We start from the raw sequence: 25,858 nt of genomic DNA, 5'->3' as shown, positions 1-25,858 counted from the left end.
CCCTCTGCCGTCGTCCCCCACGGTAGATTCTGTTGCTCTTAGTCCTCTAGGGTTACCTTTGTGCTTTAGAGTGACACACCGTCACCTTTATTCCCAGTCCTGTCACCTTGGGACACCACAGGGGAAGATGAGGATTTTTCTCACCACTGTCGTTCCTTTATTTCCACCTCCCAACCTCTAACAGGCTCTTTTTATGGTTTTCAGCTTCTGTCTGCAGCTAAATTTTTCCAGCTGGAGGCTTTGCAGCGACACTGCGAGATTATCTGTGCAAAGAGCATCAATACGGACAACTGTGTGGACATTTACAACCATGCCAAGGTAATCCATCCCGCCCTCGCTGCCCTGAGCACACACCTCGCGATGAAGTGGGAGAACCTTTTCCTGTGCAGACACACCGAGTCAGGGCAGAGGGTGGATGCTGGCCTGCTCATTCAGGCCTGCTTCCTGCTCTAGAAAAGGTGCCTTTCCCTTCACCCCGCCCTTCAGAATACAGTGAACGCAGGAACCCAGAAGTTTCAAAAGCAGAGTTGTTCTCTAACAGTGCTTCTCTTCACGTTGCAGACTGATTCAGCAGAACTGGGGTGGCCCTGGGTTCTGCGTTTCTAACAAGCTCCCAGGTGGAGCCTCTGCTGCTGGTCCAAGCCACACCTTGAGTAGCAAGGTTCTGGAACTGTGGTTCTCAAAGTGTGGTCTCCAGGCCAGCAGCAGTATCTTTGAGGGACTTGTTAGAAATGTAAATTCTAAGCCCCTACCCCAGACCTACTGAATCAGAAACTCTGGGGGTAGGCCCAGCCATCTGTGGCTTCAAAAGCCCTCCAGATAATTCTGGTGCATCCTCAAGGTGAGAACTGCTATTCTAGAACTATGCTCTCCATCACTCACTGCTCAGTAGCATCACCTGGGCACTCACTTAAAATCCCCGTGCCGGGGACCTATCACAGACCAATCAAATTAGCCTCTGTGAGTGGAGCCTAGGAAAAGGTGTTTTTCAAGGCTTCCCAAGTGATTCTCAGATGTGGCCAAGGTTGAGAACAGATTGTCAGCACTGGAGGGGTCCAAGGAGACCTCCTAGTCGGGCAGACCCAACACCTGATACTAATCAGAATCACCTGGGAAGCGTTCTGACTCTGTTTAGCCCCCCAGCCCCAGTGATCTCCGCAGTGGGGCCTGGGAATCTGTATTTTTAACAAGCTCCCAGGTGACCATTGTGACTTCAGCCCTAAGGCCACTCCGGTTTTTGGGAACCATCCAATTCATTTCACAAGTGGGATACTGGGTTCAGGGGAATTAAAATAATTTGTCCAATTGCCACTTCATTTTGTTTTATGTGCTCAGGATGGGGGGGTTAACATTTGCTAGGAAGAAACAATGAAATGACTTAAGATCAGGAATTAATTTAAAACAAACAAAAAACTCTTCTTTTGTGTGACTGGAGCTCAGTACACTTGCCTCCCACATCCACGGCTCTGTAGAGTGACAGCTGATGTGAATCATGCTCCTACTGCTCATTGTGAAAAATCAGGTTGCGTTTGAGATGTTATTTTCTGTCTTAAGCCAACATTCAATGAGTCCTTTCCGTGTGCAGGTACCTGTGCTAAAAGCCTGGTTACATCATCTTTTTTTTAATCCTCACCACAACCCTTGAAGGTAAATGTTATCATTAGTCCCATGTCATAATAGGGAAACAGAGGCACAGAGAGGTGAAGTAACTTGTTTAAGGTCACAGAACTAGGGCCGGCCCGGTGGCTTAGTGGTTAAGTGGGCGCGCTCCACTGCTGGTGGCCCGGGTTCGGATCCCGGGCGTGCACTGACGCACCACTTCTCCAGCCATGCTCAGGCCGCGTCCCACGTACAGCAACCAGAAGGATATGCAACTATGACATACAACTATCTACTGGGGCTTTGGGGGAAAAATAAATAAATAAATAAAATTACAAAAAACAAAAAGGTCACACAGCTATTACTGAGTTTTTTTATTGTAAAATATATGTAGCATGAAATTTACCATTGTAACCATTTCTAAGCTTGTAGTTCAGGGCATTAAGGACACTCACATTGTTGTGCAACCATCACTACCATCCATCTGCAGAACTTTTCTTCTTCCCAAACTGACACTGTACCCATTAAACAATAACTCCCCATTCCCCCTCCCCTCAGCCCCTGGCAGCCACCATTCTGCTTTCTGTCTCTATGAATTTGACTCCTCTAGGTCCCTCATATAGGTGGAATCATACAGTATTTGTCCTTTTGTGACTGGCTTATTTTACTTACCATAGTGTCTTTAAGGTTCATCTATGTTGTAGCATGTGTCAGAATTTCCTTCCTTTTTAAGGCTGAATGATATTCCATTGTATGTATATACCACATTGTGTTCATCCATTCATTCATCAATGGACAGTTAGGTTCCTTCCACCTTTTTTGTGTATGTGTGAGGAAGATCAGCCCTGGGCTAACATCCATGCTAATCCTCCTCTTTTTGCTGAGGAAGACCGGCTCTGAGCTAACATCCATTGCCAATCCTCCTCCTTTTTGTCCCCAAAGCCCCAATAGATAGTTGTATGTCATAGTTGCACATCCTTCTAGTTGCTGTATGTGAGACGCAACCTCAGCATGGCCGGAGAAGCGGTGCGTCGGTGCGCGCCCGGGATCTGAACCCCGGCCACCAGCAGCGGAGCACGCGCACTTAACTGCCAAGCCACGGGCCGGCCCAGCCTTCCACCTTTTAACTACTGTGAATATTGCTGCTATGATCATGGGTGTGCAAATATCTGTTCAAGTCCCAGTTCTTTGGGGCATGTAGCCAGAATTGTCTGACATCAAAGCACAGGTTCTTAACCCTCTGTTTACTGTCTGGCCTAATAAATGTTTGAGATATTTACAATAATCCTTGATACTCAAAAAAGATTTTCTGATTGGTCATCAGTACATTAAAAGGTACAGTCAGGCTACTTCCTACACACACACACACTGGGTGTTTTTGTTAAGTGAGGATGTTACCAATATCTGGTTTCTCTGGACGCAGCAAATTTTTTTTTATCTTAAACCAATTACTTTGCAGAAAAGCATCCCGAGAGACTCTCTGTACCTAGGACGAAAGCCTGATCAGTCTGTGGTCCTCCACTGCTCCCCTGGCCATGGACACTCAAATTGCCCTGTGAACTCCACATCCACAGGTGGCCTCGCCGTGGCCTGTCATCTTGGCAGCAAGGCCTGTGTCCCACAATTCCATTTTAATCACTCCCAGCTCCTTGGTGGGCAGCTTCTGTAGCGTATCTTATTTAATCATGCAGCCCATGCAGCGTGAACCCAGCCTGGGACTACGTCTGTGCTACAGCCTTAGAACACCGATGGCAGAGAACTGTCTCTCATTTCTATACTTCTGCATCCAGAGCTTTGCCTTTTGCAGACACCGGCCTCGACCTCGGCCTCCCAGGCCACATCCGGGAGTGTTTCCTATGCAAATGTCCGCCCTTCATGATATTTGCATGGAGGACTGGGCGAGGACAGGGCGAGGCCAGCACCCCCTGCCCTTTCTGTGCTCTGCTTCCCCTGCGCTGTGGGTACTGCAGCGCCCCCTGATGGTCACATGGCATGTGGATTCTATTACTGGCAGATTGTGCTGCAAATTGAGGCTGGTTTAGTAAAAAAGACAGAAAAAAAAAAAAGGACACCAGCACTTGGTTTGGAACCCCAGGAAATGCAGGCATTAGATGCTAACAACCATGTTCCAAATGTCAACAAGGCCTTGGCCGCATGACCTCCGTGCTACATCTAACTGTTGGAGACAGCTGTGGGATTGAGACAGATAAGAAGCCCATCCCATAAATGCACAGCTTAGCCATCTTTTTTTTCCTAGCAAAGCTGTCCCGAACTATTCAGTCATGAAAAAGAGGCCCTGGAGCTTCTGATGGTCCTTTCAGGGCATCTTGCTACTTGAAAGAAAGAAGAAGCTGGTTCAAGTTGAATCTAAGCTAATGCAGTGAGCTCAACAGTGTGCTGGGCTGGAAAGAACACAGGTTTGGAAACCAGCAGATTCATTCACTAGTGTTTATTGAGCACTCACTATTTACCAGGAACGGTATTTATCCAAATTTAATATATTAGTAAGACATGGTCTCTGCCCTTGAAAAAATTATAGTCTAGGACGGGGTCAGCAAACTTTTTTTGTGAAGGGCCAGATAAATATTTTCACATAGGCCATACAGTTGCTTTTGTACCTCCTCAACTCTGCCATTGTAGTACAAAAGCAGCCATAGACAATGTGTAAATGAGTGAGTGTGGCCCTGTTCCAATAAAACTTTATTTACAAAAATGGGTGGTGGGCCAGATTTGGCCCACAGGCCTGTAGTTGGTCAACCATTGGTCTAGGAGATGAGAGTTCTGGTCCCAGATCTGTCAGTAGTTAGCTGTGTGGAGGTAGGCAAGTGTCTAATGTATTGTCATCACCAAATATAAATGTATTTATTATGCTTATTATTCTCCACTTACACTAACTTGTGATGAGTGGCAGCCATATACAAAGCAAGTGGCTGGCTGTGGTAAGGAGGGGGGATGCTCTCTGTGTCCATAGAATCAAAGATGGGCAACTCTGAGCCTCAGTTTCCCCACCTGTACAATGAGGCCTGCTACTCTGTGACTCTAAGAGCAGGGTTCATGTTGGAAGAATGAAACCATTCCTAAGATCTCTCCCGGCTGCAGGATACTAGGCATCTAGGTGAACATTTGGGTCATAACAAGCCCACCCACCTGATAAGCCTCCACAGGCCCTAAAAGTGTCTTGGAGACCACAGAATCACCTGGTGTGTCTGCATCCTAAATGCACCGAAGAGCATGGTACCCTTTAGTTCACTCCCCTCACTTTGTAGCTTGGGAAATGGAAGCACAAAGAAGTGATTTGACTTGCACAAGGTTGCACACGGTTTTTAAGCACACGGTTGCTGTGGGCTCAGTGCATTAGCACGTCGTATCAGTGAGTTCAAGGTTGCAGGCTTGGTCCTTCTATGGGCCAGTGAGCTAGGCTAGGCTCTCTAGATACAGTCCATCCCCTTATCCCAACCTGGCCACCTACTTTGTCCATGTGGGTCACTGTATACCAGTTAGTGAGAAGGAGAGTAATAATTATAAGTAGTTTATGTTTATAATGACAGCTAACATTGAATGAGTGCTGACTACAACCATTATTCTGAACGCTCCATGCATTATCTCATTTATTCTCCACAAACTATTAGATATTATCATAATCCCCATTTTATGGGTAGGAATTCCGAGGCACAGAGAGATTGTATAATTTGCCCAACAGCAGATGGTTAGTAAGTGGCAAAGTCTGGAATAAAAACTCAGGCAGATTCTAGAGACCCCTCCCTTAGCTGCCTTCCTAACCTACCTCCCCTAAGGGTGACAGATGACAGAGTCCTGCCATAAATCATATTCCATTGAATCCTCTCAACAGGCCTGTGATGCAGGTGTCATAATTCCTATTTTGAAAATCAGGAACCTAAAGCCAGAGGCCAGGTGACCCAGCCCTGGTCACATATTCAGACAGGTGGGGGAGCCCCAACTTGCATCCACGTCTTCCAGCTCATTCCGCCATAGCCTTATTGGCACTGCCTCATCATCCCACCATTTCATGTCTAACAACTCAAAGTGCATCTCTGGTTTAAAAGATCGATAGTACAAGGTTCAGAAGGCTGATCCAGCATTTAGATAATTTAGATGACTCAGCATTTAAATAAAGCAGCAGGACGTCATCTCAAGGAGCACTTAACTAACTTCTGAGCATCCAGTTCATTGCAATAGAGACTTACAAGCTTTGAAAACTGTAGAAAAGGTCTGAAGACAGACAGCCAACCCACATAGCCACATTGACATCTACATCTCAAACATGAATTCCTCCCCCAAGCACACTCGTGAGGCTAAATACCTATCCTCTGATTAATGTATCAGCCTGGAGGCGGTGTCTTAATGGCTAAGCACACAGCCTTAAGGACTTGAATTACCAGGCTTCAGTTCCTGGTTCTGCCCTTGACGTGTTGTGTGAATTTTTGTAAGTTGCTCTCTTGTCTCTGTTTCCTCATCTGTAAAGTGGAGGTGGTAATATACCTGCCTCAAGGAAAGTTGAAGATTCAATGAGATGATGCATGTGAAGTGCCTAGCAAGGTGCCCAGCACATCGTAAGCTCTCAATAAATATTCGCTGTTAGTGTCATTACTCTGCGAGTGAGCTGTTCATTCATACATTCAACAAATACTTATTAAGTGTCTACCATCTGCCAAGCCCTCGGCTTGGGCTTATACTGGCGAACCGGGTCAACATGATCCCTTCCTTATTGGTTTAGTCTATAAGGAATCGTGTCTCTGGGTCAGTTTCTCAACCTTGCACTATTGACACCTTGGGCTGTGTCATTCCTTGCTATGGGGGCTGTCCTATGCTTTGCGGATGCTTAGTAGCATCCCTGGCTTCTACCCATTAGATGCCAGTAGTACACACACCACCACCACTCCCCAGTTGTGACAGCCAAACATGTCTTCAGACTTTTCCGAATGTCCCGTGCAAGGCCAAATCACCCCTGGTTGAGAACCACTGCCCTAAATACAGTTGGGTAAGTGGGCAGTGCCCACTCATAGGATTGTTGGGAGAATTAAATGAGTTAATACTTGCAAAGAGCTTAGACTTGTGTCTGCAACTCCATTAGTGTGTCAGTTATCTATAGTGTAACAAAGAAACACAAAACCTAGTGATTAGAACAGTGAGCACTTATTTAGCATGAGTTGACGGGATGGCTGGAAGGTTCTTTGGGTCTCAGCAGGCCTTGCTTCTGAGGTCAGCTGGAGGGTCAGCTGTGGTTGCCTTTGCTGATCCTGGCTGGGCTCCATCGCTGTCTCCTCTCAGTTTCGCGTGGTGGCTCACCCTCCAAGGAGGCTAGCCCAGGCTTGTTTCCATGGCAGAGGCAGGGTTCTGAGAGAGAGCACGGAAGCACACACATGGCCACAGGAAGCTAGCTCAGAGTTGGCAGCTCTCACTTCTGCCACATTCTGTTGGCCTGAGCAAGTCCCAAGGCCAAGCAGTGGAGAAATGGACTCCATCCCTTTGATGGGAGGAGCTGTGAAGTCATGTCTCTAGAGTGTGAATACAGCAAAGTGTGGAGAATCGGGGCCACTTTTGCAGTCAATCTACCTTCCTAGGTCTTCGCCATTATTATAGATGAAAGCAGTCAGGTGCATTTCGGAAACATAACCAACTCCTGCTCCCTCTCCTCTCCCCACAGTTTCTTGGAGTCACAGAGCTCTCAGCATATTGCGAAGGCTACTTTCTCAAAAACATGATGGTCCTCATCGAAAACGAAGCATTCAAGCAGCTCCTGTATGACAAAAATGGCGAAGGGACAGGCCAGGACGTGCTCCAGGACTTACAGAGGACGTTGGCCATCAGGATTCAGTCAATCCACTTGTCATCTTCCAAAGGTTCTGTTGTATGAGACGTGCAGTGCAGGGAACGCTCCCTGGGGACTCACCAGTTCTCCTGCTGCATTGGCTTCACACACACACATATAAATTTCACCAGGTGTCTGTTTTTGGCTGGGCCAAGGAGCTGTGTCTACTGCCTCAGCTTCTCTTGAATAAGCAAATTCAGCTCCCATGTGTTCCTGTTGAAAAACAAAGGATAGTCCACCGGTCTGCAGATCAGATTGCAGCTGGGTCCGGAGCTTGAAGGTCAACATGGGGCAGCCAAGCTAACCCCCATCTGAATGCACCCCTGGGGCAGTTGAATACCCATTGCAGGGACCACTGTCGAATGGATGGATCGAGAACTAAGGGTCGTTTGGTTTCCAGGTTGACAGCTGGAGAACTTAACTCTACCGACCCAAAGAGCATCGATGACCCATTAAGGACTTTAGTAGCTGCAGTTCACCAAGAGTCAACTATGGTAGCAAATTGCTGAGACTATTGCCAATACCGAAGAAATAATTTGGCAAATTTTTAGGGGTGGGAACTTTTTAAAATGTTCATAAAAAAAACAAGAACGGGGCAGCCTTGTAGTCTAAAATATATTTCTAAAAGCTTAAAACAGTTCATTTTCAACTGAGTTCTGTTTAGGGATCTGTGTTTTGAGGTTATTTTTTTTCTTTTCCTTTTTTTTAAAAAAACAGTAAGTCACAGGTCCACACTGTATAACATGCATCTGACAAGATATTGCTGATATTCTATACAAGGTGAAATAATCTTGCCTTAGTGATCATGGTTACACAAAAGAGGTGCACTGCCAATAATTATCTAATTCAGTAGTTGAAAACAGCCTGCATGCTAATCGTGGTTTCGGGGTGAGATTTAAATGCCCCCACATAACAAAACGTGTTTGCATGGGCGCAAACCTGTGAAATGTTACGTTTGTGCTTCCTTTTGCCAAGATAAAAATGTTCCATCACTTCTTGCTAAAAGTCCATCTGGTGAAACTAACATATCCATTTCTTTTCCTGATTACGAACGAGTCTGGATGCTTTTGCAGAAATGTGTTCATAGATGATGCTGAATGGGGGGTGGGGGGGAGCACGTCAGAGAATTTACTATTAATCTCAGAGTTCTCTCTGTATTCTCAGAAGATGTTAATAGTTTGTTACTAGCCAGAGAATATGACTATGTTAGATTATTTTTAAAGATGAAACATATATGATAGGATGGATTCTTTCTGTATTCTGAGAGTGTACAGTATAGGGTTATCTATAATGAAAGTTTATATCGACAGGGTTCTGTTTGCTCTGCCATATATTATAAGCAAAACAGATCGGTGAGGTGCCACGATATTCTAAATAATTTTTGAGTTGCTGCCTGTTTTCTTGTCCTTTCATTTGAAACCTAGATACATGCAGTAAAAACTGAGAGAATGACTTTTACCACTTTGGGATGGCCAAGTTTTGTTGATAACCCTATTTCCTAGCATGCCTTTGGGAAGTTGTGCACAGACCCTAGATTCTAAAGGAGCTGCTGTTCATCCGTCCTCCTCACTCCCTGAGCCATTGTCCAGAGGACCAACGTCCAGTCCCGTTTCATGGCTGTGACCCTTGGAGTACGCGGGCCACGCTGTCTACGGTATTGGCCCTGCTGGGATCCTGATACACAAGGCCTCTCGTCTACTTGGTCATTTACAAACCTCCCCAGGCCCTACCATCAAATGAGGAAAGGGGGGGAGAAAACTGCCTGCAGAGGAGCCCGAGTCACAGATACACAGCACGTGAGTGAGTCCTTGCTGTCTCCTGCGTCCGTCGTGTCCTCAGAGATGCCACGTGGATGTTTCCTTAACCTCGACGGACTTCCTGTGAATGTCTAGTACTAGTACAGGGTCTCCAGGCGTTGATTTGTACGGCGGCAACTCCTGACCGGCTTCTGTTACAGTTTGGTGTGCTTTCTCTGTCATTAAAAGAAATGATTTTCCCAAGCCGTGCATCACTTGATGAAGCCTTTGGGAGTGGGGGGATGGAGGAAAACAAGTTCTGTCAACATGGTGCGTCCCCCACCGAGGGCCAGCATGAGTCGTTGCTCATGGATGGTGGCAGCATTCTGGGGTGAGCGTTGGGGGTCACGGAGGGATAAGTTGGGTGTCATCACTGAGGTCAAACCAAGTCCCTAGCTGGTCTGCTCTGGCTCCTGATCCAGAGCAGGGTCCTGACCCAGCTGGGTCCAGCCCAGCTGTGTGTGGGGATCAGTACCCCTGGTTCTTCCACAGAGGCCTACAGGAAGCCAGGAGGAGGCCCAGGCAGCCCCAGAGACCTGGCCAGTGAGGCCCGGTCAACAGCTGACATCACAGGCACCTCCCGGGAATGACTACTCACCCCTGCTTAGGAGTTGGGGTCTGTTTCTTCTTTAAGAAGCAACCAAAGCAACCAAGAACCAGGGGCCAGAACTCTGAGTCAGGCCGGGAGAACAGAAGGTCAATTATTTTTGACTGTGCGTCACCCTCTGTGTAGCCTCAGGGTGAGTGAACCATTGGATGTATTCCCTTTGGAAAGATAGACTGTATGCCATGGCTTTGCCTTTTACTGGTCCGATAGGTGGCTTTGTCTTTCAGTCCTTAGCGAAGCCTGCACAAGGACCCCCAGCATCTGGGGGCGAGGAGAGGAGCCTGCCTGCCTGCCACAAAGCGCCCCTCCACCTCTTCCATTTGCCCTGAGAAAACGGAAGAAGCACATGCCTGCAGCTACCTGAAGCAACACAGAGGCTCCGCTTGGCTTCTGCTGCCCCCGCCCCACATGTAATTGGGCTCCTGTGTGCCATGTTTGAGTGTCACCCTCCATTCTCCCCAAAAAGAGAATCCTCCATCCAAAATGGAGACCGAGGTGTGAGCTCCCATCACAGGAGCAGCCCAGGCAGAAGCTGGAAGGAAGTGCAGTCATGCCTCAGGGTAGGGTTGGAGGGAGGGGCTCGCAGATCTTCTCCACCCCTGAGATTCTGTAGTTCTGAGTTCCCTTTTTGTAGCTCACTTGTTTTTCCTGTGAAGCCCTAGGCAAAAAGTGTTACTCCAGCTGGGTGTTGTTTCATCCAGTGTTGTCTGATCAAGGCTATTTTATCACTCGGGGTTTTACTAACCTCAGGCCGTGTCCTGCAGCAGCAGCGTGGATAAAGGGGTAAGGATCCTAGACAATTCTTTGAGAAAACCTCCTATTTCACCACCCCTGGGGTCCCTGCTTTCTTCAAGAATCAGTGCTCGTCTCCCTCTCCCCCTCGCCTTGTGTTTTCTAGCTTGAGTCACCGATCAATGGTCGCAGAAGTAGCCACATCCTACCACTTCTGACTCTTTTGCCTACTGGCGCCTACACAGACACCCTCCAAGACTAGCAGACCATCTCCTGGGCTTCTTGGCTTGAGGGCTCACGTCAGGGAGACGTTCACAGAGCCCCTTCTGTGCAGTACCCATAGCTGGGCTCTGGCTCCAGGCGGGCCTGAAAACGTTTGCCTTCCAAGCCAATCCAGCCCCTGACCAGCTTTGAGACACTGGACAAGTTACTTTACCTAGTTTTCATTTTCTTCTTTTGAGAGATTGACTGTAACTAGTTAACAGGGTTGTTGGGAGGATTAAAGGAGATATTTTGTATAGGTCCTACACAGTTAGTAGCAGAAAAAAAGCATTTCCAAACTTCTAAGGCCGAGCAGAGGGAAGGAGAAATTGGAGACTCCCACAAGGAAAGGAAAGTCAACGATTTTGCCCATTTCTAGAACTTTCTACCACAGCGATTCCCATGGTGGTTTGTGATTCTCTAAGGGTTTGCTACTTATTCCAGGGGATGTGGGGAAATTCCCCAAAAACAGCTCTGTTGCAGTCCTGGTTCCTAGCAGAGTTGCCTCATCCAAGTCGGTGATCAAGAAATGTTTAAGTCAATGGAAGCCAAGTTCAACTAGATTTTCTTTCATATAAATACTATAAATACTTCATATAAAATATTTTCATATAAATAGTAAATATAAAGACTATATAATACATATAAATAGTAAAAATACTTTCAAATAAATACTATATTAACTAAATATTAGAGTTGCAGAGATCAGCTCTCCCAGACTCTTCATCTGCTCAGGAATGTGAGACTTACATTTGTGACTCATGTGACATGAGTCTAAGGCCCCAGGCCCCACAAATGACTGAGCAAGGATAGACCCACTGGGGCGACTTTCAGTCCCGGGCTGGGGACCATGGCTTTTTAGAGAGGACGGTAGTCACAAATCCCCAAATGAAACTAACTGCTAGAATGTCAACTCCAGAAAAATCTGGGATCCCTGTCCTCATCAAGTCTGCAGCTAAGTCCATGTCCTTTCCTGCCACTTGAGTGTGTGGACACTCATCCCCTCGCCCTCCACTGAGAAATCTCCCTGGTGAAACTTTACGTCACCTCCGTTCCTCCCAGCCTGGCCAACGCCTTGAATCAAGCAGCACGTGTCTTTGGACAGGACCATGGCAGAAGCTGGTGTGATGCCTATTTTTTCACCCTTTTTAAAAATAACCCAGCAGATTTTAAACTTCCTGCTTGGTGGGGAAAAAAAATAGAACTCGCACTCAGCAATCAGAGTGCACGTTAGTTCCCTTTGCTGATGAGGCAGTCAGATAATGAGTGCCCTGCAGAAGGACACATCTCCGAGTTTAGCTCTGGATATGAAAAGACAATCTGCCCACATGAATAGGCAATTAAAAGAGATGCCCTGATGTCGCTGATACGTTCTTTGGATGTTGCTATTCAGAGTTAACCTTCGGATGAGTTCTGAATTTTAGTGCCATCTCAAACCTCTGGGACAAAAATCTGCAAAGAGAGGAGGCGGTGGCTTAATAGAGGGCTCTGGGCTGGGCACCAGATCTCACCTCTGATCCCATTGCTACCATCGGCTACTTGGGTGACCTTGGCAGGGCCTATTCTCCATTTTGGACATGTTCCCTCAACTCTGAATGAGTCTTTCAGAGCTGATGTTCTGTGTACCTAGACTGGGACATGTCACACTTCTTTTACCACATTCATATATTAGAACCTTGTGGTAACACTGTTTGGTGTAATAGAACATTCTGGATTGCATCCAGGAAGACTTAGAAAAAGGGACCTCAGTGTACAAAGATGTCTTTGGTAACACAGCAGGAAACCAAATAAAAGCCTTACAACAAGGCTCCAAGGATATTGTATTATAAGGATGCCTCTCACCAGATCATGGCCTCATGACTACCATCTCTTTTCTGTTTTGTTTTCTTTTCACTTTTTGTTTTCAAATAATTCTAGATTCATAGGAAGTTGTAAAGATAGCACGGAGGGGTCCCTTGTACCCTTCACCCACTTTCCCCCAACGGTCACATCTTAAGTACCTCCAGTACAATGTCAAAACCAGGAAACTGACATCAGCACAATGTGTGTGCATGGTTCTATACCATTTTATGACACGTGTAGATTCATTTAGCCACCACCACAATCACTGTTCCATCACCACAAAGATCCTACCTCCTTCCTCCACACACACCATCCCCAACCCCTGGCAATCACTGATCTGTTTCCCATCTCTATTGTTTGGGCATTTTGAGAATGTTATATGAATGGAACCATACAGTAAGTGGCTTTCTTCATTCAGCTCAGTGCCTTTGAGATCCATCCAAGGATGTCGCATGTATCAAGAGGCTGTTCCTTTTTATTGCTGAGTAGTATTCCCCAGTGTCCCATCTCATTTTAACCAAATACATGGGCATGTCAGGAACTATGCCAATAAGACAGTGTGGCTCCGGCAGGTCACTCTCTGGTCATAGCTCCCAGAAAACAATTATGTCTGGACATGACTTTCTCATCCTGCAGCATCAAAATGAGACTGTCTGGAGCCAGACAGGTGGCATAGCGGTTAAGTTCACGCGTTCCACTTTCACAGCCCAGGTTCGCCAGTTCGGATCCTGGGCGCGGACCTATGCAGTGCTCATCAAGCCATGCTGAGGCAGTGTCCCATATAGAAGAGCTACAACTCTACAACTATGATACACTACTATGTACTGGGGCTTTGGGGGAGAAAAAAGAAAAAAGGAAGATTGGCAACAGATGTTAGCACAGGGCCAATCTTCCTCAAAAAAAATAATTGGAGTGAGCCTTTAAAAAAAAAAAAAAGATGAGGCTGTCCTATGATGTTAGTCCAACAATTTGGTCTTGGTGATGGATCACTGAGGTCCACTGCTCTCACCTGAGCTAAATGGTCTTTCAGCTCTGCAGCAAGTTCCCTCTAAGATTGAATGGCTTTTCCATACATCTCACCGATAGAGTAAGGAATGCTTCTCAGACTCACTCTGTATGGGGACCTCACATCACTGGGGATCTCATTGAAATGCAGGTTCTGATTTAGGGGGGCTGAGGCGGGCTTGAGACTCAGCATTTCTAACAAGTTCCCGGGTGATGCTGCTGCTGCTGGTCCAGGGACCACACTCTGAGTAGCGAAGGTGTAGGGTATGGAGGGCAGAGGGTCATCTCAAACCCTTTCTGCTGCCAGACCAACCTGTGACTTTTGTCCTGTCGCCTGGCCTTGCTAGAATCTCAACTTTGTGGGTTATCACAAGCTTTTTCTTCTGACCCAGACCATGAAGACGTTTTAGCAATACATCTGAGAAAATCATTTGAAAAACCTAATTTTTTCTAAGTGGAAGGTTCATGCAATCTGAATTAAACCTCAGGAATTGTTCACACACAATCCCCTTCTACCTTCACTTTCTCCTGTTCTGCCTTTGATCTAAATCAAACGTATTTATTTCACAGACGTTTACTGATGGCCTAATATGCATAAGGGATCCCCCTCTCTGCTATGGCATTAAGCACCCAAACTTTCCCCCTTTTATTTTTCCTTTTCTGTCAGGGTTGGCAGTAGAGGGAAAGGAGAAAATGCTTGTTTATTTGAAGACTGTTTTCTGTACTCACAGAGGCCCTCTAGGGTTCGTAAGGACACCCAGAGGATCAAGCAGGGAACAATCAAAGACAGCTGTCCCTTCCATGTTCGCTTCAAAACACTTTGTGGAGAGAGATGAGTGAAGCATCTGGTTCAAAATGGCTGCTGGGTGACCTTGAGAGTTGTCAGTGTTTGCTATGGGGCATGAGTGAGTAGGGAAGAAAGAGTGGCAGGATTGTATCTGTAACGACTCATTATTTTCTTTCTTGGCAAGGGAATGACCGTATTTTCGGCACTTCAAAGGAATCACTCTCATGCATTAAATATTGTGGTTGGGGGTGGGGGGAGGTCAGACATTGTTTTCTGTTGAACAAGTAATAAGAAAGTACATAAAGGGGCCAGCCCGATGGCATAGTGGTTAAGTTTGCACGCTCCACTTCGGCGGCCCTGGGGTTTGCGGGCCCAGATCCCGGGTGTGGACCTACACACTGCTCATCAAGCCATGCTGTGGCAGTGTCCCACATACAAAAGAGAGGAAGACAGGCACAGATGTTAGCTCAGGGCCAATCTTCCTCATTAAAAAAAAGAAGAAGAAGGGGGCCAGCCCAGTGGCGTCGCAGTTAAGTTTGCACGCTCTGCTTCGGTGGCTCAGGGTTCACCAGTTTGGATCCTGGGCGAGGACCTACTCACCACTCATCAAGCCATGCTGAGTCGGCGTCCCACATAGAGCAACTAGAAGGATGCACAACTATGACATACAACTATCTGCTGGGGCTTTGGGGAGAAAAACAAAAAAAGGAAAAAAGGAGGAAGATTGGCAACAGATATTAGCTCAGGGCTAATCTTCATCAAAAAAAAGAAAGCACATAAAGTCTGTTTTTCTCGAAATTCCTTAGACCAGGGAATGAATCCCTACCCCTAATGTGTGAGGGTTTCAGTTGACCAGTGAGTTTAATATAAATCAGCTGTGCGATGTGGTTGCTTAGAAGAGTTACTTTAGCAATAGGCTCCATTAATAGAAGCATGATGGCTAGAATGAGGAGGTGACAGTTCCCCTCTCTGCACCGGAGAGATCCCTGCTGAAGTTGTACATTCGGTTCGGGGCCTGTATGAGTCGGGGTTCCTAGCAGCAAGCAACATTGGCTAATTGAAGAAGAAAGGGGAGTTATTCAAAGATGTTAGACGACTCATACAGTTGTTCAGAGGGCTAGAGAAACCATTCAAACGCAGAGCTTGCAGGAATAACTTACACACCATGACACAGAAAGGCCTGATAAGGCTGTTGCTGCCCCCAAATACTACAAAGGCAGAAGTTAGTAACGGCAGTTCTACAGGTACCAGGAACTTGATTTCCGTGACTGCACTGCTGCGAACCCCAATACTATTCCTGCCTCAGGAACCCAGCCTGCCGCAGAAAGCTCCAGGCCTCTGCCCCTACCTGCACCACCAAGTGGAAGCTGCCATTTCCTCGGTGCCTTTCAGAATCAGTTTCATTTCAGGGCATCCGATGGGCAGAACCTCAGTCACACGACTGTGTCTTAGCATCAGCAGAGGCTGGGAATTTCAGTTCTTGCTGCTACATTAGGGAGACAGGACACATACACGGGATTTCTATAAATGTAGCAAGATGATGGGTAGCCATGAATACGACAAATGTCCCCTACTCTTAATGAAGGTCACAGAGAAACGGCAGCCTCATCAGAAGGAAATAACCAGAAGGCGAAAGAAGAGCCAAAGGAGCTGAGATGTTTGCCCATAGAAGGGAAGACTTGGGTGACCATGATGGTTGTTTTCAAATAGCAGAAGTTTCGTAGATAAGAGGAATTAGCCTCATTCAGTATGGGCACAGGGATTAGAGCTGTTCCAGTGATGGACTCTTCAAGGATTGAGATTTCACCTAAGTATAAATAAGAACTTTTAAAGGTCAGAGCAAAGCCTTCCAAAGATGGAATGAGCTGTCACAGGGGTAGTGAGTTCCCCATCACAGGAAGCATTCAAGAAAATGCTGATCAACCACTTGATAGAGATTCAAGCAATAAAGAGGGATAGAATGTAAAGGTCCCTCAGGAATATTGTCATTATTAGTTCTCTCCTTCTGATATTAATCATCTATTTGGCCTCAGAAAACGGATTGATCTTGATATATCTCATGTAGAATTTGTAACGATCTCCTGGCCTTCATTTTTTGCCAGTGCTGCATTTTATTAAAGCCTGCCACCCTATTTATCCTCAACAAGTTAGTGAGGTAGCAGATCAATTCATTATTCTTACTTATCTAATACAGAAGGAAGAGAAATGGTCTACAAAACCTCACCAGCTGCGGAGAAAAAAAGTAGCTAGAAGCAATTCAGTCACTGAAAAATGCGACTTCTTTTTATAAAGGAAAAAAATGGGTTTCAGTAAAGCAATCAAGTTAGGGACGGGCCATTTTCGAGAGCAGAATGAAATCCAGGTATGTGAAATTGCGCATGTCAACACCGCATCTGTTATGCATTTTTTAAACCAGACTCAACTGAGAAAAACCATGAGTCGTGCATCAGTTTGGCCACAAGCGCCTGGTGAGGAAGTTCCCCTGTCAGCCTCAGTCTTCCTGCCTCTGGAATGGGAACGTCACTGTGCTGACACAGCAGGTGATGGAGAGGCCCTCTTGCAGCCATGGTGGGAGGGAGGAAGGGCTCCATCAAAATGCAGAACACCATGTTCACCAACGGCTGGGGAAGCACTGAGAAGCAAGAGGGAAGCTGGAGTTTGCTCCCGCCTGGAGCTGGCTGCCTCCAGTCTCATTGCTGATTGGTTAAATCCACCTCCCCTACAGCTCCAGGTCCCCGAAGGCCCGCAGTGGCTCTGTCAACCATCCAGCCCGGGGCAGCCTGACAGCTCCCCTCTTTCGACACTGTTGAGTTTGAAGAGTCATCCCCTAGGTTCCAGTTTGATTCATGACACTCTCTTGACAGTCTCACTCCCTGGATCCCCCGGTGACTCCAGCATTTTGTTCATCTCCTGCTCTGAGCTCTTAGGTAGGAATCGCACTATGTGACTGTCAGCCGGTTGTCACATTTCATCACAGAGGCAATGCAAACAATGCCCGGGCATCGTGCCTCTGTGTGCTGCATCCGAGATGCTTCTGTGTGACTGAAACACCATTTTCAGTGCATGGGAGAGTGGTGTGTTTTCCATTCCTTTATATTTTGCGTTCCTCTTTCAAATCTTTGAGTTCAGAAATTGACATGAAAGGACAGGGTCGGTTTTGGAGAATGATTTCCTGACAGATATAGGACCACCACACTCGATCCCGTACATGCCTACCTTGGAAAGACACTCTGCAATGTACATACATATGAAAACAAGTAAAATCCAGCGTTGCTCTGACTTGGACATTATAGTGAGATGTCACATTTATTGAGCATTTATCATGTGGCAGACACCGCACCAAGTGCTTTATATGCATTATCTCAGTCCTCACAATGAATCCTACGTGATAAGCATTGGTATTCCCATTTTACAGACAGGGAAACCGAGGTGAGACAGCAAGGCTGAAAAGTTAGCAAGTGCAGAGCTGGAACGTGGACCAGTGTTGGTCTGACCTCTAAGCAAGCCCTTCCTCTTTGTCCCACCTCATTTATAATTTATAATGCCTCCCTCAAAATGGGGCGGGAGAGAATAAGGTGCTCCTCTCCTCTCCATTGCTTTAAGAAAAAGACCATTCAGATAAAACTATTTAAAAGAGGAAGAAAAACCTTATGGGCTCAGACAAAGGTTAATCTTCTCTATCTGTGGTGAGCTGTTATGCCAAGATCAACTTCCTCCGGATGTAGTTTTTTGTGTCTTTTGTTTGGGGGAGAAAGGGGTGTTGAGTGGTGTAAGAATTCAGTTCAGATCGACTAATATTTAATGGTATTCACTGTCACTGGGGACAGAGATGAGGAAGATGGGGTCCCTCAAGGTGCTCCCTGACACACATACACAGCCTGGGAACTGAGTTGCTGCCCGGCCAACACTTGGTGTGAAGTGAGATGGCAGGAGGTGGGCAAGCAGCCTCCAAGGACCCACCACCCTAGGACCACCCCTGCACTTCTTTGACAGATAGGCCCAAAGTCACTGATTGTCATCCTCAGTGGGGTGATGGGTCAAATGGGAGGCATGATTGGCCCATTATGCCTCTGAGCCCACATCTTTCCTGACTCAGATTTTTGGTTTTTATTGGGCCAAGGTCCCACCGACCCAGATCCTCAGTCTTGCTGATAAATAGAGAAAGCATCTGGGGAAAGTTCCCTAAAGGCTGATTTCACCCCAAACAGTGACTCAGAGATGGGCATCACTTACAGAGGGGCACACACCTAGGTGGCATCTCCTGGTCTCTAAGACTCGCTCTCCGTTACCACGGATGTGGAGGGTGGGCGCGGTCACGTTAATACAAAGCCAGAATTATTCTCCTTTCCAGGCACAGGGAAAAATCTGCATTTGGGACGTTTGGTTTTTAGTCTCTTGTTAGAGCTGAGAAAGACTTCAAAGACGCAACTGCTTCTTAGAGCTTTTTAAACAAGAAAAGGCCCACAAAGCCCTTGAGCGAAGGCCTCCTTTATTCCCTCCTGAGGCTGAACAAGGCACGTTCTGTGGCCCAGTTCCTGCAGCGCACCAACCAGGCTTCTCACTCTGACTTCCACACGGAGGACAGGTTTGTTTGCTTTCTGATGCTGAGACTGCTATAAAAACAAAGTTTGCTTTTAGCTGCAACCTTTCAGAAGCACCCCAAGAATAAACCAACAAAACCTCCTCAACCTTACATAGGCATTCTAGTTTTTTCATGTTGTTGGTTTTTTTTCAAGAAATGGGCCAGTTTGACCTGAAACACAGTTCTATTTGCTTCCATTTCCAACCGTACATACAGCATCTTCATCTTCAAAATGTCTGTATTCAGGGAAGCAAGAGGACCAGGGCAGATTGAGAAAGCCCAGTACATGTGTGGTTGTTTTCTGGGTTTTTTTTTTTTAGCAAAACCAGGAAATAGGTAAATAGCTGTGATGTCGAGGCAGTGGGGAGTCAGGACATTGAACAACTTGTGGTTGGGGGTGTGGACCCAGGAGGGATCCTCAAGTGGCTTTCAGAAATGCCAGCCTTGAGTTAGGCGCTGTAGCCTTTGTTAGCCTTCCTGTGTGGGGTCGTGTCCCTGCTCGGCCTCCTCGCCGTCGTTGTTAAAGGAAGGTGATGGCTCATTTAGGTAGGATGCAACATGAACTGAGGATTTCTATGATTGGGTAAAATCCTTTAATTGTCCATTGAGGACGTTACAGTCCACCTGCTGCTCCTTCTGCTGCTGCTTCTCTTGAAATGAGAAAACAGCCCCACAGAGACTTGAGCACTGGCTCAGGAACCAAGAGCCAGCCCCACACCTCACTCACTCGCGCTGTCGTCGGCAACTTTGGGTGACTCAGGTAACTTTCTGCTCTACCAGTGTTGCTCCATCTGTGTAAGGCTTTATACCTTCTCCTAAAAGAAGTGCTCTACACCCTTTGTTCTCAAAGTGGGCTCCACAGACAGTAGCATCGGCCTCACTGGGTGTTTGTTGGGCATGCAGAATCTCACCCTCCACCCCAGATCTACTGCCCAGGAATGTGCATTTTAACCAGAGGCCCAGGTGACTGCTGAGCAGGCTGAAGTCTTAGCAGTCTGGCGGTATTCTCCCAGGTGCTGTGACTGTATTAGGCTCTTCTGCATCTCTTAAAGGATACTCCTCCTAAACGAGCCTGAAAAGATGATCTATATATGGTCAGGACTTGGGGAGAAGACTGGGGTGCGATGTGGGAGAAGATCCTTAAAATGTTTTATTTATTCAGCTGTAATAAATCATTTCAAGACCTCCATGCTCTCTGAGACATTTTCTGATAGTCATTTGTGCTTCCTTTTACTGCCAATAGTTTCTCCCGCAACTAGAGGTGTGAGACGATTTTCAAGGCCGCTGTGAATGTCCCGTAAATTACCTTCCCCATTGGATGGCTTCTTTCCTGCTCTCTCTCACCAGGGGGACGTCATGCAAAAAGCTTTGGAACACTGCATAGCAGTCACCCTTTCCAGCCACCTGTTTCTGCTGACAACTTTAGGAATTAGCTTCTTAACCAAGCATTAGATAAACACCAGTCCATTCTGGGGAGGGATGACACAGAAAGTTAAGGGCGTTTTATCAAACCACACACACACGCGTGAGGTTTGCCAAAAGCAGCTCATGTCCGAGGTGGACAGACAGGCCACTAAAGGGCTGGGAGCTGAGAAGACGACCGAAGGCAAGGAAGTGTGAAGGCTTGAAAGAGGGTGTCTGGATGGTACATCTTGAGGGGACTTCACAATCCGAAATATCTTCCTTAGAAATGCCCTTTGAGAGCATAAAAGCTATAACAAGAAACTCATTTTTACAGTGCCCCAAACTCCTAGGATTTCAGCCTTTAGATTATGTCTCTATGTCCCTATTAATGAAACATAACATTTTTGCTGGTACAAAAAAGCAATTCTTTTCATCCAAAGGAGACCAAGGCCCTGCCTACGATGCAGCATGGAGGAAGAGAACTGATCAACTATCCAGATAATTCAAGGCCAACCTCCCACCCCAACTACCTCTGTACAAAAGCCATCATCATGGCCTTTCCCAAAAATATCTGAACTAACCATGTGATTGGGACTTGGTTTAGCAAACCACTTACCCTGTGACTCCCTCCATTTATTCTATGGCAGGGGCTCTCAACGAGGGGAGGGAGATAGGATTTTGCCCCCAGGGGCCTTTGGCAGGTCTGGAGACATTTCTGGTTGTCACAGCTGAGGGAGGGGGATGCTACCAGCATCTAGCGGGCAGAGGCTGGGACACTGCCACACAGCACTCCAGCACAGAATTATCTGGCCCCAAACGTCAGTAGAGCCGAGGGTGAGATGCTCTGTTCTAGGGAGATGGGTTTGAGTCTCCGTTCACTGCTCAGCACTGTGGTACTGAAGGAATTTGGGTCAATACTTCCTCCCGTGGTTTCCTGGATCCCAGGAAAGTCAACATGAACAGTCTCTAGAGATAAGCTCAGATTGCCCCGCTCCCCCAGTGACAAATCCAACCATATCCAGCTGCGTCATCATGGGGCCTCCTTACAGAGCAGAGCCCACCCATTGATATTTCAGTCTCCCATGAGATTTCTGGGGTTTAGCTTCTTCCAATCCCAGTAGCTTGGCATAGATTGGGGCCTGTGGGAGGTGAAGAGAAACCCAGGTCACATCCATTTTGGAAGCTCCAGGTATAAAAATGAAGAAAGGCAAAAACAGGATCATAAAAATTTCTTTATTTAAAATATTTGCATATAAGAAAGTCATATTTCTGGGGCCGGCCCAGTGGCACAAGCGGTTAAGCGCACGCGCTCCGCTGCGGCAGCCCGGGGCTCGCTGGTTCGGATCCCGGGCGCGCACCGACGCACCGCTTGTCAGGCCATGCTGTGGCGGCGTCCCATATAAAGTGGAGGAAGATGGACATGGATGTTAGCCCAGGGCCAGTCTTCCTCAGCAAAAAGAGGAGGATTGGCAGATGTTAGCTCAGGGCTGATCTTCCTCACAAAAAAAAAAAAAAAAAGTAATACTTCTACCTCCAAATAATGGAATGCAATATACTTGCACCACTCACAATAGAATGACAATATTTATAAAATTCATGTATTAAATCAGAGTGCCCTGCAGGCAGGGTTGTCTGTAAGGGGATACAACCTTATAGCTGCACAGTGAAAGGTTTCTTTTCTTCAGTCTTGTCAGTGTGTCTCTGTAACTACAAACATACCTTACTTGGAAAAATATGAAAGCTCTAAATTTACAGCTCTTTGAGGCTATGCCACAAGGAGGAGCAAAGGGTCAAAGGCGGAAAATAATAGTTAAAACATATAAACACTTACTAGGTATCCTGGGTAGTATTCTGAGTTAAAAAAAAAAAAACGTACATATATCTCTCTCTCAACCCTTTGTTGTTGTCAATCCTATTTTACAGACGGGAAAACCGAAATGGAGAGAAATTAGTGATTTGCCCAAGGTCGCCTACTTTATAACGAGGCACGTAGGTGGAATCAGGTATGTAAGTAAAGTCAGAATTCAAACTGAGGGAGTTTGGCTCCAGAGGCCACACCTTAACTCTGGACCTACAGCCTCTCTAAAGGAGAGACGCAGGTTCCAGAAGATGCTTAGGATCATAGAATGGCTTTGGAAAGCATCTAAAGAGGTGGCAGACAGCAACGCCAACAGTACTGGTGCTGGCGTCAGATGTGAATTCAAACTCTGATCTGACCCTTGTCAGCGGTGAGGCTTTGGGCTCCTTACTTAATCTAAAGCCGGGTTTCCTCAGCTGTAACATGGGTGTAGTGGTCCCCATGTGTTCAGTGAGGCTGCGTTGGGAGCTGAGGATTAGCCCAGGGGTACAGGGATACACAGCTATGAGATGATAAAACTGAAACTCAGAGAGAGCCAGTGAGTTGCCCAAGGCCACAGGGCAAACCAGTGACAGCTCTCTGGACACCTGGTCCAGTGTTCTTTGTACAACATCAGCTGCTCTAGACCATTTCATATATCTGGTCTCCTCCATCTCCTGGCAGCATCTTTCTCAAATTGCCCATTTCAGGGCTCCAGATAGGCTTCTGCTTACCTGCAGGGCTGTGCTGCCATATACACGGTGGTCTGTGCCAAACTGGGTGAAGTGGGAACAAGCAATGAGAGAAGCTACCGTTCAAAGAAAGTGGGAAAAAATTTTCAAGTTCCAGGTATAATCCTGGAGTGTCCACCAGGTGGAGACACACTTCTGCATTCAGGGGTTCCGAAATTTTTTCTAGAGAAGAGCGTGAATTTGGCTCATAAGTGAGGGATTGAGAAGGTTCACTCATTCACTCACTCACTCATTCAGTCAATATTTACTGAGCACCTACTCTGTGCTAGGCACAGTGATACAACAAACACTGTACTCATGAGCACTGTACATAATCAGAATCTGAACTTCCCTGCGTCTGTAATGAATCTCATAGCCACGCAACAACTACATGATTCCATTGGCTCCATCCTTAACGAGGGTCCAGAGATGTCATTCTTCCATGTCTTCTTCAAATGTTTATTTGGCATGTATCACCACCAAGCTCTGGGAAGAAGGTGGATCAGGCACCATCTAGTGGAGGGGACAAACACGTCACCAGTGTGCGCTCAGCCTGACGTGTGCGATGACATGTTTGCCAAAGGCTGGCTGAAGGAGCCCAGAACTCATCTTCAGGATCCTTTAAAACAAAGTCAAGTCCTTTCTCCTTTGGCATCCTGAAGGGGGAGATCAAAACCTTTGCCCCACCCACCCTTCCTCTGCTTCTCGTGAACAATTGGATCTCCTTCCCTGCCCTCTCAGAAGTCTCTGTTGATGCCCCTTAGGTGGGGCCTGAGAAGCCAGGGATGGGATTGATTTCATTATATTCGGGGCTTTGGTGGAAGTCTTCACTCTTCCTGGACACACATTTCTGCCTTTCTTTCCAAAAGAGGCTGTGTGGGTATAGAGGGAACCACAGAAGCCTGCAGTCAGAAGACCCAGGCCTGATCCCCATCTTGACCATTATATGATATACGGTCTTGGATCAGTCACATCCTTCTTCTAGGCCTCAGTCTTCCCATCTGTGGTCGATTAAATGTGGCCACAGATTCTTTACAGACCCACCCATCAGGAGATGGCGTCTTTCCCCACTTCCCTCGAACCCAGTCAGGCCCCCTCTAGTCCAAGTCACATCATCTCCCCCTAGATTAGCCATACAACAGCCTCCTAATGGTTCTCCCCACATTCACTCTTCCCCCACACACACATTCTACACACAGGAGATCCAACAAAACATTACAAAGTTAGATCATGTCATCCGTTTGTCACAGCCCCCCGTCTCCCTTACCATGAACTGCAAGGCTGTCCCATCTGGCGCCCCGCCACCTCTCTGCCTGTCTCCTCCTCGTTCACACTGCTCCAGCCTCATGTCTGGGACTGTGACCCCGGAACCACACAGCTGGTCATCGGGAGAGAAACTGGAGCAGAAAACCAAGGCTTGAGTTGGAAAGCTCATGGGACTGAAGTTTCGCTTTAAGGTAAACACTGGAGTGGTACCCAGAAGCTAGGTGAGACAGAACTACTCCTTCAATCTGGGGAAAGGAGTTTTCCTAAGAGGTGGTGATGTGGTGGCATCAAGCAGGAGGGGGTTAGGGGAACACGGTTTCTGGTGGAAGTGAATGGTCAGAAACCTCAGCTGTCACCTCGCAACTGGACAGTGAACAGAGTGAGTCACCAGATTGTTGCAACCTCATTTGCTTGCCTGTCTTATTTAGTTGTCCCTGACTGTACACCTCTGACCCTCCATTAGAGTAGAAACTTCTTGGTGGGGAAGGACTGTATTGTGTTCATCTTTGTAGCTCTCTGTCCCCCAAACAGAGCTCTGCACAAAGATAGCAGAGAAATGTTTGATGAACGTTGTGAGCAACAGTTCTTGCCAGCCCACTCCTTGGAGCAGCACCTTAATTTCCTTCTAGAGAATTCTCCTTCCCCAAGCTCACCCATGTGCCTCATGGTGGACATGGACACACGGCTCAGCCCTAACCAAGCAAAACATCACTTTCTCCTGACCACAGTGACTGGTTCAGCAACAGGCAAGTGACCATTCCAGAAGTGAGGAGACAAATGAGTCAGAGAGAAGTGGGGATAACGGCACGGGCTTTTTTCTTGGGCTGCGAGTGGTAAGGATGCTGCACGCTTGAAGCTGCTGAAGGCCTGAAACTAGTCTGGAAGAGGGTGACCAAAGATGGGAGAGAAGTCAAATCGTGATGACATGGGTTAAGCCCCTGGATCCAGCTGTGTCTGAAGCCATTTATGGCATTGGATTCTTGAGTCATCCAAGCATTTAAATCCCATTCCTTGCCTAAGGCAATTAGAGTTGGGTTATCTGTCACTTGCATCCAAAAGCGTCCTGACAGACGAAGGAATCAATGAATGAGTCTACCAGAAAACTTGTGGCATAGAGGACAGGATTCTGTGCTCGGAGTCAGGACAGAATCTTGCCATTTCCTAACTATGTGACACTGGGCAAGTTGCCTAATGACTCTGGACTTCAGTTTAGAACTCTGATATCATTCACTTATTCATATAAATATATATACTGGCATTTATTGTGCCAGGCACCATGCTGGGTGTTAGTTCTACTGTGCTAACAAAACCCTCATGGTGCCTCTTCTTATGAAAATGGAAATGAAGCTCAGTCCTAGAAAAATGAAGTTTTGTCTTTGTACACCTGATTTTGTCAGCGTAAAGTCTGTGTGCGGTAGAAGTCTCCAGCACTTGGCAACTGGTAGCTATTACATACATAATCCAACTCCTTATCAGCTAATATGTAGGGTTTGCTAGAGGAGGGGCAAGATACAGAGCCTTGTATAATGGGGGAGGAGGGTACCACAGACTCACTTCCTTCCCAGTGCTCAAGGCCAAT

At 46.8% G+C, this 25,858-nt stretch overlaps 1 protein-coding gene across 2 annotated transcripts in view; it reads left to right on the top strand.

The window, feature by feature from the left end:
- ABTB3 (ankyrin repeat and BTB domain containing 3) overlaps positions 1 to 9,437 on the top strand; it is a 302,523-nt gene extending 293,086 nt beyond the window's left edge. For both annotated transcript variants that reach the window (XM_014780586.2, XM_004418069.3), the window contains 2 exons: positions 205 to 318; positions 7,265 to 9,437. In XM_014780586.2, coding sequence (XP_014636072.1) covers positions 205 to 318; positions 7,265 to 7,474 — 324 coding nt within the window. In that variant the 3' untranslated portion in view covers positions 7,475 to 9,437. The remainder of the gene's footprint in view (positions 1 to 204; positions 319 to 7,264) is intronic.
- Positions 9,438 to 25,858: the final 16,421 nt, after the last annotated feature.

The sequence above is a fragment of the Ceratotherium simum genome, chromosome 25 (genome assembly GCF_057802395.1).
Source record: "Ceratotherium simum simum isolate JZ-2026a chromosome 25, ASM5780239v1, whole genome shotgun sequence".
NCBI classification, from domain to species: Eukaryota; Metazoa; Chordata; class Mammalia; order Perissodactyla; family Rhinocerotidae; genus Ceratotherium; species Ceratotherium simum.
This window is presented reverse-complemented; position numbering and strand designations above follow the sequence as displayed.